The sequence below is a fragment of the Mobula birostris genome, chromosome 12 (genome assembly GCF_030028105.1).
Source record: "Mobula birostris isolate sMobBir1 chromosome 12, sMobBir1.hap1, whole genome shotgun sequence".
NCBI lineage: Eukaryota > Metazoa > Chordata > Chondrichthyes > Myliobatiformes > Myliobatidae > Mobula > Mobula birostris.
In genome coordinates, this window is record NC_092381.1 from 53,172,984 (window position 1) to 53,194,254 (window position 21,271).

General features: G+C 41.2%; 1 protein-coding gene across 1 annotated transcript in view; it reads right to left on the reverse strand.

The window, feature by feature from the left end:
* Positions 1–21,271, reverse strand: part of hook1 (hook microtubule-tethering protein 1) — a 90,008-nt gene that overhangs the window by 39,662 nt on the left and 29,075 nt on the right. The window contains exons 8-10 of the mRNA XM_072274670.1: positions 20,686–20,769; positions 14,879–15,036; positions 3,285–3,425 (exon numbers count right to left, since the gene is read on the reverse strand). Coding sequence (XP_072130771.1) covers positions 3,285–3,425; positions 14,879–15,036; positions 20,686–20,769 — 383 coding nt within the window. The remainder of the gene's footprint in view (positions 1–3,284; positions 3,426–14,878; positions 15,037–20,685; positions 20,770–21,271) is intronic.

Consider the following 21,271-nt stretch of genomic DNA (forward strand, 5'->3'; position numbering starts at 1 on the left):
TTTCAGAATGGCAGGCAGTGACTACTGGGGTACCGCAAGGCTCAGTGCTGGGACCCCAGTTGTTTACAATATATATTAATGACTTGGATGAGGGAATTAAATGTAGCATCTCCAAGTTTGCGGATGACACGAAGCTGGGCGGCAGTGTTAGCTGTGAGGAGGATGCTAAGAGGATACAGGGTGACTTGGATAGGTTAGGTGAGTGGGCAAATTCATGGCAGATGCAATTTAATGTGGATAAATGTGAGGTTATCCACTTTGGTGGCAAAAACAGGAAAACAGATTATTATCTGAATGGTGGCTGATTAGGAAAAGGGGAGGTGCAACGAGACCTGGGTGTCATTATACACCAGTCATTGAAAGTGGGCATGCAGGTACAGCAGGCGGTGAAAAAGGCGAATGGTATGCTGGCATTTATAGCAAGAGGATTCGAGTACAGGAGCAGGGAGGTGCTACTGCAGTTGTACAAGGCCTTGGTGAGACCACACCTGGAGTATTGTGTGCAGTTTCGGTCCCCTAATCTGAGGAAAGACATTCTTGCGATAGAGGGAGTACAAAGAAGGTTCACCAGATTCCTGGGATGGCAGGACTTTCATATGATGAAAGACTGGATGAACTAGGCTTATACTCATTGGAATTTAGAAGATTGAGGGGGGATCTGATTGAAACGTATAAAATCCTAAAGGGATTGGACAGGCTAGATGCAGGAAGATTGCTCCCCATGTTGGGGAAGTCCAGAACGAGGGGTCACAGTTTGAGGATAAAGGGGAAGCCTTTTAGGGCCGAGATTAGGAAAAACTTCTTCACACAGAGAGTGGTGAATCTGTGGAATTCTCTGCACAGGAAACAGTTGAGGCCAGTTCATTGGCTATATTTAAGAGGGAGTTAGATATGGCCCTTGTGGCTAAAGGGATCAGGGGGTATGGAGGGAAGGCTGGTACAGGGTTCTGAGTTGGATGATCAGCCATGATCATACTGAATGGCGGTGCAGGCTCGAAGGGCCGAATGGCCTACTCCTGCACCTATGTTCTATGTTCTATGCAAGGCAGACCACTGATCAAAATCAGCACAGTTCAACCATGGACAGAAGCAGGCTCCACGCTCATTGGGGGCCAGGCTCTTTGCTGTGACAGAGCTTCCACCATGCAAATCCTGTAAAGGAGGTAGGAGAGGGTAAGGAGTTGGAGAACATGCCCCACCAATAAAAATGCAGAAAAAACTCAAACTACAGTTTAGCTGTGACTGAACTTACCCCTGTTGGAGTACTGAGAATATTTCACAAGCAAAAGCATTCAAAATATAAACCATCAAATCACATTCAAACTGTTAAAATGAGAAGCAATTCATATGTAAAAATAAACTGACCAAAATAATTAAAAGGTATATATTATCTCAGCTTTGTTTGGTTTCTCACAGCTGTTCTACTCTAAGACAGAGAAAAACTGTTCCTGCACTTGGTGCAGAGTGATTGATGGATTTCAAATTCTGAACACCATCTCGCACTTCACGATTAGATTACATGCACAGTCCAACATAGGAGCATATAGTCAGAAAACTGCAGAGGAACAGTGAACTTGCTGGTGCTTATACATTTTCCAGCAGTTTTTTTTTGTGTGTTCCTGCTTTTGCATCCAAAATTGAAGCCAATTATTGTAGGTGGTCTTGCATTCTGTGTCGGTCTCCTATGAAAGAGGCATAATACAGTTGAATGATTTATCTATCCTCTTATTTCAAATATAAAAAACTCTTTGATGACACAGATTATGAAACAATTCCTGGTCAGAATTGTTGCTGTTGTTTAGTTTAATAATATTTAGACAATACACATTAAAAGGGATCTAAAATTAGGGGATAGTCTTGCTGTAGGTTAAGGGGCTGCCCATTTAAGATAAAGATGAGGAGGAAGTTCTCAATAATTTTCTTGGATTATGAACCTCAAGAATTCTCTCCTCCAGTGAACTATGCAGGCAGAGTTATTAAAAATATTCATAAGATCTTTGATGTATAGCGTCATCAAGGGCAATCAGGAGCAAGGAAAAAGTGTAAATGAAGATGGATACGGAGTAATGATGGCGCTAAACGGCGACTCCTTTGCTTGCATCTTCAGAAACAGCTCTATTTCCATCTTTAATATCTTTATTTTTCCCTTTCAGGGTTCTTTTGAAGACCCTGACTTGGAGTTACATGCTCACTTCGATCCTTTGCGGGAATGGGACTCGTTCTCAGGGTTTCAGGACCGGCTGATGTTCAGCATGCCAAGGGGTTGGCCTGACAGGTGGCGTAGTGCCTGGAAGCCTAAGATCTTGGGGCTCTGGAGATGGGTGGATCGAGGGTCAGAATCATGGCAGGAGACTCGTGTGTCATCAGGGAGGCCAGAAAATCTTTCGCTGGAGGCTTGAAGACTTGAGATCTTTGGGCACAGAGCTCGTAAAAAAGCGACGAAATGGACTTTTTAACATCATAAACCAGCCGGTTGTTGTTATGTCTCCTGCTCGCTGTGAAAATGGGGGATACCTCTCTCTCTCTTATGAGGTAGAGAGAGAATCTGTGGGTAGCCGAATGCCAGATGAATTGCGAAAGTCTTTGGGGTAACTGCAAGGTCTGTGTCTTTGCTATCACTTAGCTCACGCTTGTGCTCGGTAGCGGGTGCGCTTTTTGTTCTACCAGTGGGGGGGGGGGTTGTTGCTCGCCGCTGCTTACGCATGGGGGGGAGCTTGGTGGGGGGGCCTTTGGGGTTCTCATGTTTAACTGTCGTTCATTCTTTGGGGCACTTCTCTGTTTTCGTGGATGTTTTGCAAAGAAAAAGCATTTCAGGATGTATATTGTATACATTTCTCTGACACTAAATTGAACCTTTGAACTTTTGAAGCCAAGATCAGATTAGCCATACTCAACCAAGCAAACTCAATGGACTATTTGGCTACTTGTGCGTGGAACGGGCTGGCGGTAACGGTGATGGATGCGGATACGATAGGGTCTTTTAAGAGACTTTTGGATAGGTACATGGAGCTTAGAAAAATAGAGGGCTATGGGTAAGCCTAGTAATTTCTAAGGTAAGGACATGCTCGGCACAACTTTGTGGGCCGAAGGGCCTGTAATGTGCTGTAGGTTTTCTATGTTTTTCTACTTCTGCTCCAATATTTTGTGCTGTTACTTAACACAATGTAGGTGGAGCAACACACATAAAAATTGCTGGTGAACGCAGCAGGCCAGGCAGCATCTATAGGAAGAGGTACAGTCAACGTTTCGGGCCGAGACTCTTTGTCAGGAGACCTTTTTATTACCTCAGAACATCAATTTCATCTTTAAGAGCGAGATTTTCCTCTGCTAAACTGTTTAATTCATCATTTCTGTGCTGTACTTCAATCAGTTGTTTCTCAAGCTCTTCACAATGAATACGATAGTCATCTTTTGCTGCTTCAAGCCTGGAGAGATTCACAACAAAAACAGCTCTGTAAAATTATTTCCAAGAACCTATTGACCTTGATCTATGTCACAACCAACCTTTTAAATGAAGTTCACCTGAACAACTCGCAAAGGAGCGCCCGGGTGTTCTTTACATCCAGTTTTTAGTTCCACACAAGAGAGAGTGTATAACTGGAGCCTCATTTACTTCAATGCTCACACTGTCACTGTAGGGAACACTGAGTGCAAACAGTGATAAGCAGATGGGTTTAAAACTTCTTGAGAAGCCTTTGACAGCTGACAAACTATTAAAGACTGTCAGGATATCTTGAGCTAGTGCCTCCCAATATGCTGACTTAAAGCAAGTTGCTACTGGAGTACTTGACAATCACCTGTTGGGTCAGATGGGCAGATTGATCTGCCCCCTGCAAAAGAAAAAGAACACTCGTGCTTTAGGGAACCCTGCAGTAGACTTCCAAGTCCCTTTACACATCCAATTTCCTGCTTTGGATTAGGGTTAAAATCTAAGCAACAGGTATACCTGACAATACAATGTGAAACATAATATGTTCCATTTGCACTTCCACACTGCCACAATTCCATCACATGCTAAGTTCGCAACCGAGGGGACTCCATCAGGGCAAACACTAATAGCTCTTTACGGGAAATGAGAGGAGAAATTACTAAGGAAAGGACATCCCACCTACTATCATTACATATCTAAATAATGTAATTTTTGGACAATTTTTACTTATATCATTAAGTAACAATTATGTATACACAAGATGACCACAAAAGTTTATCAAAAGCAAAATAGTATAAAGCATACACTTTGCTGACCTCTGGTTTTAATATATCATCTTACCTGATTTCCAAAATTATCAAAACTGAAAGAAAATGTCATGGGAAAATAAGAAAGTAATTGAGTAAATAATAGTAATGAGAAGAATAAAGGAAACACTGATTCTGCTAGGAGGCAAGCTATGCATTAAAGGTAATCAATAAAAGACCAAAGGCATTTTATGTCAAATAAAAAGGATATTCTAACTCAGAAATAAATATTTAAGGAAATAACTGTAAATATATATAAATTTATGCTAAATAAAAATGAACCAAAATTAATATGATGAACCGTTAACATATTTTGAATTGACAAAGCAGTCACTGCTGAGGATCAAAGCTTTTATTTAAAATTCATTCATACTTTAAGCCGCTTTCTTTCTGTGATTTAGAATGGAGATATACCAAATAATGGATCTCCCAAAAGGTTACCAATAGAGTGTCAGACTGTTGTTATGAGTGCAAGCTCTTTAGTTTATGAAGTTCCTTTCCCAGTAAACTATTACAAATTTTAAGAATGCAAGAGCATATGTGCATAAAGTGACTAGCAAGTTGAAAAGTCAGTGAAAAGTTTTAAAAGAGAACAGAAAGTTCAACCAAACTCTTTAAATGGATGCTGTAAATAAGAGAAGCTAAATTGCCTTTGGAATGGCAAGGAAAGATTTGAAGTAAAATGTTCATGGTATTTGCTTATTGTTTAAGGAGAAAATTTGATGCACTATGATCTGATGATGCAATGAATATGATGCACCATGAGCTAATGTGTTGATCTGATGATGCAATGAATACAGAATGTGGGGAAGTGATGCTCTAAGCTTGCTGGTAATTAAGCATAAGGTCAGGAATGTGTGTAACATGGCAAGGCTGGTGAAGTTAGTAGAACTGAGCTGCTGTGGGAACAATCATCTGCAGCACTGGGAGTAATTGGAGCTCCATCTGGTGGTATAAGTATAGAGTGCCACAGTTCCCAGCAAGTCTGTCTTCCCAGATTGTCTTTGTAAAGGTGGTAGTGCCTCTTTGAAGTTCAGTGGTGATCAATCACCCACCACCCCCACCAAATTCCACCCAGAATATTGAGAGAGGAGGATTCAGTGATGGTAAAGCCAGAATGTCAAAGTAATTGACTGGAGTACTGCGCAGACACAACCGGAGTGTTCCTGCGCAGGTCTGACAAACAGCCTGAAAAAGCAGCAAGCTTTTCGACAGAAGTGGTTGATTGAACTACAACACGGATGCAACAGGAGCATTCGCGTGCAGGTCTGACAAAGATTTTCCATGGGAAACACAGTCTCTATAAGAGAGGTACCGCCTAGCGGAGCTGTCATCTTGGGAGCAGTTGTCATTGGAATAGTCTGAGGCAGAGTAGTAAGGTTTTAGCTCAACAAGGCTTCGGCAAGAACAGGCAGAGGCAAAATAAGTAGGTAATTTCATTCCTTATTTCTTACTTAAATCTTGACAGAATAGCAGGTATGTCTACAGAGCCAGTGTTCTGTTCCGAATGTCAGATGTGGGATTTACAGAAGATTCCCAGCCTCCCCAATGGCCACATCTGTGCCAGATGCATTGAGATATAGCTCCTTAGAGACAGTGTTAGAGAACTGGAGCTGCAGCTCGATGACCTTCGGCTTGTTAGGGAAAGTGAAGCAGTGATAGACAGGAGCTAGTCACCCCAGGCTACAGGAGACAAATAAATGTGCGACTGTCAGGATAGTGAATAGGAAACGTCAGATAGTGGAGAGCACCCCTGTGGTCGTCCCCCTCAATAATAATTACTCTATTTTGAGTACTGTTTGGGGAGATGACCTACTTGGGTGAAGAAACAGCGGCCGTGCCTCTAGCACTGAGTCTGGTTCTGTGACTGTGAAGAGTAGCGAAATGAAAAGGATGGCAGCTGTAATAGGGGACTCTATAGTCAGGAGGACAGAGACAATTCTTTGGACACAAAAAGGAAACATGGATAGTAGTTTGCCTCCCAGGTGCCAGGGTCCAAGATATTTCTGGATGTGCTCTGAGCAGCCAGAAGTCATGAAACATATTGGTACCAGCAACATAGGAACAAAAAGGGAGGAGGTCCTGAAAAAAGAATACAGGGAGTTAGGAAGGAAGCTGAGAAGCAGGACCTCAAAGGCGGTAATCTTCAGATTGCTGCCGGTGCCACCCAACAGCGTAAGAATAGAATGAGGTAGTAGATAAATGTGTGGCTGAAAAATTGGAGCAGGGAGCAGGATTCAGAATGCTGGTTAATTGGGACCTTTTCTGGGGCAGGTGGGACCTGTACAAAAGGGACAGTTGCATATGAATTCGATGGGGACCAAATTCTTGTAGGCAGATTTACTCCTGCTGTTGGGAGTGGTTTAAACTAATATGGCAGGGGGATGGAAACCAGTATGATAGAGCTCAGGATGATCCAGCAGGTTTACAAGTAGATGATAGGTGTAACATGAATGTAAAAAAGGACAAACAAATGATTGGGTGCAAATGCAGACAGAGCAAAGAGTTAAATTGTACCACAGAGGCAAAATTCAAAAGGGTGAAGAATGCAGGACTGAAGGTGCTGTATTTAAATGCATGTAGCATTCGAAATAAGGTGGATAAACTTGTGGCACAATTAGAGATTGGTCGGTGTTACATTGTGGGCATCACTGAGTCGTGGCTGAAAGAAGGCGATAGTTGAGAGCTTAACATCAAAGGATATGCTTGTAATGAAAGGACAGGCAGGAAGGCATAGGTATTGCTCTAGCTCTGTGGGCAAGAGATGGAATTATATCTTTAGAAAGAGGTGACATAGGGTCAAAGAATGATGAATTTTTTTTGGTGGAGTGAAGAAATTGCAAGGGTAAAAGAAACCATTTTGGGAATCATATATAGGCCTCCAAACAGTAGCCAAGATGTGGGGTTAAGATTGCAAAGGGAGCTGGAAAAGGCTTGTAATAAGAGTAATGACACAATCTAGGATCTAGGAATAATAGTGCATAGTTCCCTGAAGGTGGAATCTCATGTGGATAGGGTGGTGAAGAAAGCTTTTGGTATGCTGGCCTTTATAAATCAGAGCATTGAGTATAGGAGTTGGGATGTAATGTTGATATTGTACAAGGCATTGGTGTGGCCAAATTTGGAGTATTGTGTACAGTTTTGGTCAGCAAATTATAAGAAAGATGTCAACAAAATAGAGAGAGTACTGAGAAGGTTTACTAGAATGTTACCTGGGTTTCATCACCTAAGTTACAGAGAAAGGTTGAACAAGTTGGGTCTTTATTCTTTGGAACGTAGAAGGTTGAGGGGGGACTTGATAGAGGTATTTAAAATTATGAGGAGGATAGATAGAGCTGACATGGATAGGCTTTTTCCATTGAGAGTGGGGGAGATTCAAACAAGAGGACGTGATTTGAGAGCTGAAGGGCAAAAGTTTAGGGGTAACATGAGGTGGAACTTCTTTACTTAGAGAGTGGTGGCTCTGTGGAACGAGCTTCCAGCAGAAGTGGTTGAGGCAGGTTCGATGTTGTCGTTTAAAGTTAAACTGGACAGCTATATGGACAGGAAAGGAATGGAGGGTTATGGGCTGAGTGCAGGTCGGTGGGACTAGGTGAGAGTAAGAGTTCGGCACGGGCTAGGAGGGCCAAGATGGTCTGTTTCCGTGCTGTAATTGTTATATGGTTATATGGCTAGAGAAGCCATAGAAACCATAAAAAACTACAGCACAGAATCAGGCCTTTTGGCCCTTCTTGGCTGTGCCGAACCATTTTCTGCCTAGTCCCACTGACCTGCACACAGACCATATCCCTCCATACACCTCCCATCCATGTATCTGTCCAATTTATTCTTAAATGTTAAAAAAGAACCCACATTTACCACCTCGTCCGGTAGCTCATTCCACACTCCCACCACTCTTTGTGTGAAGAAGCCCCCAGTAATATTTCCTTTAAACTTTTCCCCCCTCACCCTTAACCCATGTCCTCTGTTTTTTTTCTCCCCTTGCCTCAGTGGAAAAAGCCTGCTTGCATTCACTCTATCTATACCCATCATAATTTTATATACCTCTATCAAATCTCCCCTCATTCTTCTATGCTCCAGGGAATAAAGTCCTAACCTATTCAACCTTTCTCTGTGAGTTTCTCAAGTCCCGGCAACATCCTTGTAAACCTTCTCTGCACTCTTTCAACCTTATTTATATCCTTCCTGTAATTTGGTGACCAAAACTGAACACAATACTCCAGATTCGGCCTCAGCAATGCCTTATACAAAAAAAAATCATAACATTCCAGCTCTTATACTCAATACTTTGATTAATAAAGGCCAGTGTACCAAAAGCTCTCTTTACGACTCTATCTACCTGTGACACCACTTTTAGGGAATTTTGTATCTGTTTTCCCAGATCCCTCTGTTCTACTGCACTCCTCAGTGCCTTACCATTTACCCTGTATGACCTACCTTGGTTTGTCCTTCCAAAGTGCAGTACCTCACACTTCTGTATTCGACTCCATCTGCCATTTTTCAGCACATTTTTCCAGCTGGTCCAAGTCACTCTGGAAGCTTTGAACACCTTCCTCACTGTCCACTACACCTCCAATCTTTGTATCATCAGCAAATTTGCTGATCCAATTTACCACATTATCATCCAGATCATTGATATAGATGACAAATAACAATGGACTCACCACTGATCCCTGTGGCACACCACTAGTCACAGGCCTCCACTCTGAGAAGCAATTCTCTACTACCACTCTTTGGCTTCTTCCATTGAGCCAATGTCTAATCCAATTTACCACCTCTCCATGTATACCTAGCGACTGAATTTTCCTAACTAACCTCCCATGTGGAACCTTGTCAAAGGCTTTACTGAAGTCCATGTAGACAACAGCCACTGCCTTCCCTTCATCCACTTTCCTGGTAACCTCCTCCAGAAACTCCAATAGATTGGCCAAACATGACCTACCACACACAAAGCCATGTTGACTCCCCCTAATAAATCCCTGTCTATCCAAATGCTTGTAGATTCTGTCTCTTAGTACTCCCTCCAATAACTTACCTACTACGACGTCAAACTTACCGGCCCATAATTTCCCGGCTAACTTTTGATCCTTTTTTAAACAATGGAACAACATGAGCCATTCTCCAATCCTCCTGCACCTGACCCGTAGACACCGACATTTTAAATATATCTGCCAGGGCCCCTGCAATTTCAACACTAGTCTGCTTCAATGTCCGAGGGAATACCCTGTCAGGTGCTGGGGATTTATCCACTTTAATTTGCCTCAAGATAGCAAGCACCTCCTCCTTTTCAATTTTACAGTTTCCATGATCTCACTACTTGTTTCCCTTAATTCCATAGACTTCATGACAGTTTCCTTAGTAAATACAGACGCAAAAAATCCATTTAAGATCTCCCCCATTTCTTTTGGTTCCACACATAGCCGACCACTCTGATCTTCAAGAGGACCAATTTTATCCCTTACCATCCTTTTACTCTTAATATACCTGTAAAAGTTCTTTGGATTATCCTTCACCTTGACTGCCAAGGCAACCTCATGTCTGCTTTTAGCCCTCCTGATTTCCTTCTCAAGTATTTTCTTGCACTTTTTATACTCTTCAAGCACCTTATTTACTCCCTGTTTCCTATACATGTCATACAACTCTCTTCTTCTTTATCAGAGTTGCAATATCCCTTGAGAACCAAGGTTACTTATTCCCATTCACTTTGCCTTTAATCCTGACAGGAACATACAAGCTTTGCACTCTCAAAATTTCTCCTTTGAAGGCTTCCCACTTACCAATCACATCCTTGCCAGAGAACAACCTGTCCCAATCCATGCTTTTTAGATCCTTTCTCATTTCTTCAAATTTGGCCTTCTTCCAGTTCAGAACCTCAACCCTAGGACCAGATCTATCCTTGTCTGTGATCAAGTTGAAACTAATGGTGTTATGATCACTGGAAGCAAGGTACTCCCTTACACACACTTCCGTCACTTGTCCTAACTCGTTTCCTAACAGGAGATCCAATAGTTGGTACCTCCATACATTGATTTAGAAAACTTTCCTGAACACATTTTACAAATTCTAAACCATCTAGACCCCTAACAGTATGGGAGTCCCAATCAATATGTGGGAAATTAAAATCCTCTACCACCACAACTTTATATTTCCTGCCATTGCCTGCTATCTCTCTGCAGATTTGCTCCTCCAATTCTCGCTGACTATTGGGTGGTCTATAATACAACCCCACTAATGTGGCCATACCTTTCCTGTTTCTCAGCTCCACTCATAAGGACTCAGTAGACAAGCCCTCTAATCTGTCCTGCCTGAGCACTGCTGTAATATTTTCCCTGACAAGCAATGCTACCCTACACCCCCCCCCCCCACCTTTCATTCCTCTGCCTCTATCGCATCTGAAACATCAGAACCCTGGAATATTAAGCTGCCAGTCCTGCCCCTCCTGTAGCCAAGTTTCACTAATTGCTATAACGTCATAATTCCACGTGTCAATCCACACTCTCAACTCTTCTGCCTTTCCCACAATACTCCTAGCATTGAAATAGATACACCTCAGAAGATTTTTACCACCACTCACAACCTTTCTATTTGCGGCTTTGCTTGAACTTTTAACATCATTTATTTTCAACCCAGCCACACTGTCAGCTCCGGCACCCTGATTCCCATCGCCCTGCAAATCTAGTTTAAAGCCTCCCCAATAGCACCAACAAACCTCCCTGAAAGGATATTGGTCCCCTTGTAGTTCCAGTGTAACCCGTCTCTCTTGTACAGGTCCCACCTGCCCCAGAAGAGGTCCCAATGATCCTGAAATCGGAAACCCTGCCCCCTACACCAGTTCCTCAGCCACTTGTTCATCCTCCAGAGCATCCTATTCTTACCCTCACTGGCACGTAGCACAGGTAGCAATCCTGAGATTACCACCCTTGAGGTCCTGCTTTTCAACTTCCTACCAAGCTCTCTATACTCACTCTCCAGGACCTCCTCACTCTTTCTTGCTATGTCATTGGTACCGATGTGCACCACGACATCTGGCTGATCACCCTCCCACTTCAGAATGTCATGCAATCGTTCAGAGACATCTTTGACCCTGGCACCTGGGAGGCAACAAACTATCCTGGATTCTCTGTCACGACCACAGAACCTCCTATCTGCACCTCTAACTATCGAGTCCCCTATCACTACTGCTCTCCTCTTTTTCCACCCTCCCTTCTGCACTGCTGAACCAGATTCCGTGCCAGAGATCTGGCTGCTGCAGCTTGTCCCAAGTAAGTCATCCCGCCCCCCAACAGTATCCAATGTGGTATACTTGTTGTTGAGGGGAATGGCCACAGGGGAACCCTGCTCTGCCTGCCCTTTCCTCTTCCCTCACCTGAAAGTGACTCAATTTCCTGTGCTCTGCTCCTTTGGCATAACTACCTCACTGTAGCTACTATCTATAATCTCCTCATTCTCCCGAATGATCCGGAGGTCATTCAGCTCCTGCTCCAGTTCCCTAACGTGGTTTGTTAGGAGCTGCAGCTGGATGCACTTCTTGCAGATGTCGTTGTCAGGGACACCGGAGGGCTCCCTGACTTCCCAGATCCTGCAAGGAGCATTCCAACATCCTGCCTGGCATTCTCCCTACTCTGAACAAACTGGACAAAAAACTTACCAGAACCTACCCTGGCCTCTGCCTGTTCTCGCCGAAGCCTGTTGAGCTAAAGCCGTCCCACTCTGCTCCCTCTCACTCTGCTGCCTGCTGCATATGGTAGTCTGTTTTTAAACCTTGGCGCGCTACGTCATGCGCCTGCGCAGTGCAGACCCTTCTCCCCGAGTAGTGTTTATTTTTTTAAAAAAAAAGACTTTTTGCACCCCGTGGTTAATTGTAATGGGGGACTTCAATATGCAAGGCGATTGGGGAAATCAGATTGGTGTCAAATTGCAAGAGGAGGGAATTTGTTGAATATCTACAAGATAGCTTTTTAGAGCAGCTTGTGCTTGAGCCTATGCAGGGAAAGACCACCTTAGATTGGGTGTTGTATAACAACCTAGATCTCACTAGGGAGCTTAAGGTAATAGAACCCTTAGGAGAAAGTTATCAAAATGATTGAATTCAGACTGCTATCTGACAGGGAGAAGCATAAGTGATGTGTATCAGTATCGGAATGGAATAAAGGGAATTACAGAGGCATGAGAGAGGAGCTTGCCCAGGTTGATTGGAGGAGGACACTGGTGGAGAAGTTGGCAGAAATTTCTGAGAATAGTTCTCAAGGCACAGGATAGATATATCCTACAGAGGAAGAAGTTCTCAAATGGCAGGGGTAGGCAACCGTGGCTAACAAAGGAAGTTAAGGACCACATAAAAGCCAAGGAAAGGGCATAAAAGCCCAGGAAAGAACATATTAGGTAGCAAAAGTGAGTGGGAAGTTGGATGATTGGGAAGCTTTTAAAATCCAACAAAAGGCTAAAGCTATACGATGGGAAAAGATGAGATATGAGGGCAGACTAGCCAATAATATAAAGCAGGATACTAAAAGTATTTTCAGTTATATAAAGCGTAAAAGGGAGACAAGAATTGATATTGGACCACTGGAAAATGATACTGGTGATATAGTAATAGGGGACAAAGAAATGGCAGATGAACATCTAGGATACTTTGCAGCAGTCTTCACTGTGGAAGACCACTATCTGTGTGCCAAAGGTCCATGTCAGGGAGCAGGAGTGAGTACTATTGCCATTACAAAGGAAAAAGTGCTAGGCAAACTCAAAGGTCTTAAGGTGGATAAGTCACCTGGACCAGATGGACTACATCCCAGAGTTCTGAGAGAGGTTACTGAAGAGATAACTGATGCATTGGTCATGGTCTTTCAAGAATCACTTCTTGATTCTGGCATGATCCCGGAGGACTAGAAAATTGCAAATGTCACTCTACTCTTTAAGAAGGGAGGAAAGCAAAAGGAAGGAAATGATAAGCCAGCTAGCTTAACCTCAGTGGTTGAGAAAGTGTTGCAGGTCATTAAGGATGAGGTTTGGAGGTATTTGGAGACTATTGATAAAATAAGTCAAAGTCAGCATGGTTTCTGTGAAGGGAAATCCTGCCTGACGAATCTGTTAGATTTATTTCAGGAAGTAACAAGCAGGCTGGACAAAGGAGATGCAGTGGAATTGACAACTATTTGGCAAAGTTTACAGATGATACAAAGCTAGGTAGAAGAGTAGGTAGTGCTGAGAAAGCAATGTGATTGCAGCAGGACTTAGATAAATTAGAAGAATAGGCAAAAAAGTGGCAGATGGAATAGTGTTAGAAATTGTATGATAATGCATTTTGGTGAAGGCAACAATAGTGCAGATTATTATCTAAATGGGGAAAGGTTGAAACATTACCGGTGCAGAGGGACTTGGGAGTCCTCGTGCAAGGCTCCCAGAAGGTTAATTTACAGGTTGAGTCTGTGGTAAAGAACGCAAATGCAATGTTGGTATTTATTTCAAGGGGAATAGAATATAAAAGCAAGGAGATAACGCTGAGCCTTTATAAGACACTAGTCAAGCCACACTTGGAGCACAGTCAACAGTTTTGGGCCTCATATCTCAGAAAGGATGTGTTGTCATCAAACAGAGTCCAGAAGAGCTTCATGAGGATGATTCTGGGAGTGAAGGAGTTAATACAGGAGGAGCATTGGCCAGTTTTGGGCCTGTACTCACTGGAATTTAGAAGAACATGGGAGGATTGAAACCTACTGAATATTGAAAGGTCTAGACAGGGTGGATGTGGAGAGGATAATTTCCTATGGTGGGAGTATCCAGAACTAGAGGGCACAGCATCAAAATTGAGGGGCAGCCCTTTAGAACAGAGGTAAGAAGGATTTTTTTTTAAGCCAGAGAGTAGTGAATCTGTGGAAATCTCTGCCACTGACTGTGGTGGAGGCCAAATCCCTGTGTATATTTAAGGCGGGAGTGGATATTTTCCTAATTGGTCAGGGCATCAATGGACATGGTGAGAAGGCAAGTGTATGGGGTTGAGTGGGATCCAGGATCAGCCATGGTGGAATAGTGGAGCAGACTCGATGTGCTGAATGGTCAAATTCTGCTCCTATGTCATATGGTCTTATAGTCTTACAGTTAGGCTGCCTCTTGTTGAAGATGGCCATAGCCTGGCACCTCTTGTAGCCAGATTGTTACTTGCCAGCCCTTGCCCCAAAGTTATCTAGGTCCTGTTTCATGAAGCCATTTTCATGTTTCAATGAAACAAGATCTAGATAACTTTGAGACAAGGGTCCTGTGAGTTAAGGAGTTGACAATGGAATTGAGCATTGTGCAGTCATTAGTTAACGTCCCCATCTCTGAGCTTATGATGTTAGGAAGATACTTGTGGGCTGCCCCCAGCATAATCCTTGGACTATGTTGGTTGTTGATACAAATGACACATTTCTCTGTATGTTTCGATGCCCCTGTCACAAATAAAGCTAATATTTAATCTTCAATTGATGAAGCAGCAGAAAATGAGTTAACACTGTCTTGAGGAGCCCCTGTAGTGATGCCCTGGGATTAGGGCGATTGACCTTTGACTTCAACAGCCTTTCTCTTTTGTAAAAAGTATGGTTCCAATACTGATGCCCGCATCTCACATTTACTGCACAGATTAAATGAACCAAAATGAATCACAAACCTATAGTTCTCTTCTTGCATTTGTTCAAGCTGTAGCTGAACATTAAAGTACTTGCTTGCAAGCTGTGGGTCATCAAATGCATCCATCTGGTGTATTTTCTCTGTTAGAAGGCCATTATCAGCCAACAAACTGTTTCTTTCTTCTTGTAGAGCAGAAACCTAGAAGTAGTTACATATTCTTTGACACGTTAACAATTTAACCCAAATACCTAAATCTATTTACATAGATTAATAGTCAATACGTAAATAAACAATAAAATCTCCTGAATAATTGGATTGTCTGAAGGGTCTGAGAGGCATTCACTTGGGTTTTGCTGATTAATTTCCCCAAAGTTTTTGTTTCCAGTTCTTTCCCTCTGTATTCAAGAAATTACATGGCTGTGAAGAATAGGACATTATGATGGCAAGAAGGTTTTTTGTCCATTAATATCATGCTTCCATGTAACAGTGCCTTGCATTGTTGTAATTGTGTTTACCAGATAGCTCTAACAATCACATCCATGACCGAGTCAGCCAACATATGGAAGGTGTGGGTGTGAGTTACAGGTACACCCTGGGCGATTACAACAACAGCACTATTATAGCAATATAGCTCCAAGCAAAAATCTATTTGGCTAGATTTACAAAGCACTATTTCCATGGACAATTATCATTAATAGTACACTTTTGAAGAAGCAAAATGGCATCTTGTGGCTTTGCCTTTTGCAATGAATCAAACAATTCCATTCAAATAAAGTGACAAAAGATCTAGCTGTTCTCTCCATTCTCTGCAATGGCAATATTCTCTTTAAAAGGTAATCAATAGAACTGTTTTACAATACAATGGAATTTACTTCAACTGAAGATAGCACACTAACTCATAATGCATTAAAATAATTTGACATTTCATTTCATGAAATGTTGTGTTTTATATGGAAGTCATTCAGCTTACTGTGTCAAATGAAGACCTTCACAGTTTGCTTCCAGCCATCCTCTCTGGATTTCCTTCCATTACTTTCTCCCTCCTGTGTCCGACTACCATTTAAATGCATCGAGACAAATTGTCACAACTACACTAAGTGGTAATATGCACAAGATTTTGAACACATTGGGTAAAGAACTTCATTGAATTAATTCATCATTCATAAGTCTAGTAGAAAATTCAAACAAAGATGGGGGCTCTCCAATATTTGTTTATGTTACTATAGTTTTAATCAAGGCTAAACGTATTTAAGGAAAACAAAGGGAAGAGCAATGAATGAATCAGTGGATATGATCTTAAGGAAAAAAAATCATTTTAGAGGTCATTATTTATTAATGTTTAATATTTTAAAAGTAACTTCTGTAATGTGGCAAATCACTGTGGACAACAAATTTGGAGTCAGAAAAGGAACACTAACATAGTCAGATGGAATAACATAAAATAGGAAGCATATGTAGGTGTGGCCTATTCTGTCATTTAATAAGCTCTTTTACCCCAGAGCCTCTTTTCTGCACTATTCTTGTATTCCACAATTCCTTAAGACCTATAAACATTTTGACCTTGGTCCTCAACATATTTCTTGGGTTGAAAATTCATTGTGCTTACAGTGAAGAAATTTCTCCTCATCTCTGTCCTGAACGATAAGCCTTTACGTTGATACTGGGATCTTGGTTCTGGACACCACAACCAGGGGAAGCAGTTACTTTGCATCTATTCTGTCAAGCTCAGCAAAAATTTTCAATCTTTCAAGGAGATCCCCACTTATTCTTCTTAGTTTAAGAGAGTACCAGCCTCATCTAAATTAATCTCTGATCATTTAAATTAATCTCCACTTGTCTCGAAACATCATTTTCCAGACAAGTACCTCATTATTTCTTCTTCCTGTATACCTAACTAGGATTCAAATATTGTTGATTTTCTTGCTTACAAGTACATGGGTGTCCCAATTATCAAGGTTTATGGCACTTTCATTATAATTTGATGAAAAAACTACAGAGGAAGTGTACAACTTTATCTTAAACTGTAACATATGAATATTGTATTTCTGAGTCGAAGCTCAATACCCAAAGTACGTTAGAAAATTCTACACTATCCATGCTTGACTTTGTGTTATGAATATACGACATCATGTACATCCCTATCATATGACCATACCCTAGTAGCTACAGAAGATACAGTACATATTTTGCAAATATGATACTAATGGCCAATTTGCCATTCTCTTTATATTTTTTCCTTATTCCTCTTGCCATTAGGATAAAATTAGTTTGTTTACAAAATTAAAATGAGTGGCCTTTGTGTGCTCCAATGTACAGTTCTTACATGATTCTCAGTCATATTCTTGATTTATGGCATTCATTTTTCTTGAATCATAAATAAAATAACTTTGTGTTAAGCCATTACACTCACTAGATTTTACTGCTTTCAAACAGTTTCAAAATGACGTAATAATGAAAATCAAAAAAGAAATCCAATTGAAATGACATCTAGCAAGATTGCATTGTGCATTACAATTAATAAAGCACAGTAAAAAAATCCAATATTAAAAAATGTAGTTTGGAAAACTTTTCACTTTAGCCAAATCACATTTTTATGTGGGCTACAATTGAATTGGTAAAGCATGACGTCATGACAGTGATTGGTGCAGCAATATCTGCTCAACATTTATTCTCATTTCTGAATGACGTGATGGACATCTGAATTTCTGAATAAGATGTGCGGAACAAAATAAGGGAAGAATATCCATTTAATAAACAATTTCCTCCCAATTTTGGAATCTTCTTCTTTAAAAACACTGACTTTCCCCTTTCCCTGTGATTGTGTATGTGATGTGCTTAAAATCTTCTTACATTGATATTGGGAAAGGTACAGGAAATGCATTAGAGGAGCTTGAATTGATATATCCCCAGTCCTCTCTCCTTCTGCACAAGGTGAAAAGAGTGTTAAGTTGACTGTGAAGAGTTTGTAGTTAACTACAGGTATATGTACTTTCAATTTATCCTCATTGCCCAGGCAGCAAAGGTCATGTTATGCATTGTCTAGTTGCATATGGATGTATTAACACACTATCTCTAATGCATTAAATATCATAAGTAGACAAATGTTGCTTACTTAATTACCAAAGCACTTCAAAAAGTTTTTATTTTTGATTTTTGAAATTCTATTTATTAAGACATTTTAAAATAATGCAGCCTTTTTTCCCTTATCCGGAAATGTTCCCTTAAATGCTAATAGGGTCCTAGAAAGCATCCTGACATCAGAAAATGCAAGAAGAAATGTCCAGTCCAAGAATTCGTTAAGTATTTACATCTTATTCTGGTGAAATGAGTGATCTGCTAAAGCTACAATCATTCACAAAGGGAGTTGTTATCAATAAGCTGCAGGTTTCCTTTCACTTTTTTCATATGAAGATGTGGGGACCAAATACCTTAGGATAGTCACCAAGACTATTAGACAGCACTTTTAGCACTCATGACCTCTGCCAGATAGAAGAAAAAGAGTAGCCAAAGTATGGAAACGTCTATGCCACATACCAGATATACTTGGAAATATATCAACCACCCCCCACCCCCACCCTCACTAGGTCAAAATCCTAGAATTCCCTCACTAACAGCTTTGTGAGTATACGCGCACCACATGGACAATGGCAGTTCAAGAAATTAGCTTTCTACCACCTCTCAAAGGCAAATAGAGACAGAAAATTAAATACGTGCTCATATCTACATAGGCCATATCACTGGATTAATATATAACAAAAAATACATGGAGTTACATGGCACAGAAAGTGAACATAAGATCATCGATTCTGACCAATGATCAAGCACCCATTACATTAATCCAACACTATTTTCCTATTTTGTGTGAGGTGGTACACTTTGGAAGGACAAACTCCAAGGCAGAGTACAAAGTAAATGGCAGGATACTTGGTAGTGTGGAGGAGCAGAGGGATCTAGGGGTACCTGTCCACAGATCCCTGAAGGTTGCCTCACAGGTGGATAGGGTAGTTAGAAAGCTTATGGGGTGTTAGCTTTCATAAGTCGAGGGATAGAGTTTAAGAGTCGCGATGTAATGATGCAGCTCTATAAAATTCTGGTTAGGCCACACTTGGAGTACTGTGTTCAGTTCTGGTCGCCTCACTATAGGAAGGATGTGGAAGCATTGGAAAGGGTACAGAGGAGATTTACCAGGATGCTGCCTGGTTTAGAGAGTATGCATTATCATCAGAGATTAAGGGAGCTAGGGCTTTACTCTTTGGAGAGAAGGAGGATGAGAGGAGACATGATAGAGGTGTACAACATAATAAGAGGAATAGATAAAGTGGATAGCCAGCGCCTCTTCCCCAGCGCACCACTGCTCAATACAAGAGGACATGGCTTTAAGGTAAGGGGTGGGAAGTTCAAGGGGGATATTAGAGGAAGGTTTTTTACTCAGAGAGTGGTTGGTGCGTGGAATGCACTGCCTGAGTCAGTGGGGGAGGCAGGTACATTAGTGAAGTTTAAGAGACTACTGGACAATCTAAGGTGAGGACTTATATGGGAGGCAGGGTCTGAGGGTCGGCACAACTTTGTGGGCCGAAGGGCCTGTACTGTGCTGTACTATTCTATGTTCTATGTTTATTCTCAAAGATCCCCATCTACCACTAACTATCATATTAGGATAATTTACAATGGTGAATAAAGCTACTGACCCGATTTTGGAATGTGGGCAGAAAGCAATGTACTCAGTGAAACTCTCAAAGCCACAACAAGAATGAGCTAACTCCATATGAAGAGTACAAATTGCCACTGGAGCTGTGGGAGAGCAACTTCACCAGTTGTGCTACTGTATCACCCACACGTAGATAACACATAAATGTTATCCAAGGTCTAGCGGGGAGTATAATAAAGCATTTGTAATGCACTCACCCTTCAAGCCTCTGGACCTCTTAAAAAGCATTCTGACTAAAGTTCCTCCCAAAAAATGAGTCCAATGAAATGCAAGAAAATGCAACTTTGAGGAAAACAAATTTCCGAGGTGGCTTACAGCATGAAAATGCCAGCACATTGCATGTATACATCAAAGATCAAATTTCAATCTCTTCCTCTTGGTACCTGTGATTACTCATGAAGTTAGAAAATAATACGGTGCCCCCTAAACCTTTGGTTTTGCTTCATTTCCCAAGGCCATACCAATCCTCTTCCCTTTCCTTAGTCTAATACAGATTAATGAAGCTACCATCAGATTCAGGTAGAAACTTTAAGAGGCTCCCCTTCCATCAGTAGATCAAACAAGGTGTCGGATAAATAGGAATCTATTTACTTGTTCCATCAGAACAAATAACCACTAGATTTCCACACCTCAGCCTTGTAACTCAATACTGCAATTCTGAATTTAAGATAATTAGTTACAGCAAAAACATAGCTGCACCTCATATTTCATAGTGCTATTTATAAATAGACATTAGTAGTTCAGATAAGCATTTAGCTTGTACTGTACAAGGCTAAATACATTTCTGCATAAGTGTTATATGCCTTAGCAAATAAGCAGTAATCAAATATTCTTCAATGTAATCCGAATGCAAATACAAATCAAAAAGTACACAAGCATTTCATTATTCTCACCAAACACTCATTTGAGGGGAAATTATTGTTTCATAGGGACACTGGGCAAGTGAAGAAGCAGACTGGATCCTCTTTCCAATCTACTTTATAGGCTTTTATAAACACAAAGATACTGAACTCAATTTTTTCTTCCTTTCACATCTTCACTCCCACATAATCGAAGACTGACACTGGCTGAACATGCTGAGGTATGATTGAAGCTCATTCTCCAAATGCAGATTATAAAGCAGCTTTCTGTACACTGACCTGAGCATCCAATTCCTGGCACCGGTGTGCCAACTCTTTCTTCTCCACCAAAGCGTCATTCAGGTCTTCCATGGCATGTTGCAGCTGAAAACATAAACGACAAATATTCCCTCACTTTTTACAAACAGGAGGGATGTATTGGGTCAACTGGTAGTCAACATTAAAACATTTAATTTTGTAATTATAAGATAGAAAAGGTTATTTCAAATCAACTTTTCTTTAATCTTTGTGCTCCTGTACCGCCTGACTGCATGCTTTTATACAACTGTGAGTTTGCTCAGACTCAAAGGTAAAAGATTTCAGCCAGACCAACGTTGAACATAATTAGATTGCAATTTCTGATTTCATCAGAAGTAGAAACTTTTTGTTTTCTTATGCTTTATGCCTCCTGGTGGCTAGAAAAATATTTTTCATTTAAATTATTGCTTGCCTATTGTTCCATTAAAGTAGTAACACAAGTCTTCAGAGTGGCAATGGAGGTGTATAACATGCTTGCCTTCACTGGCTGGGAAGTCATACTGCAGCCACGTTGAACTTTGGAGAATTGTGTGCAGTTCTGATTGCACAGTACAGAAGGGATGTAGAG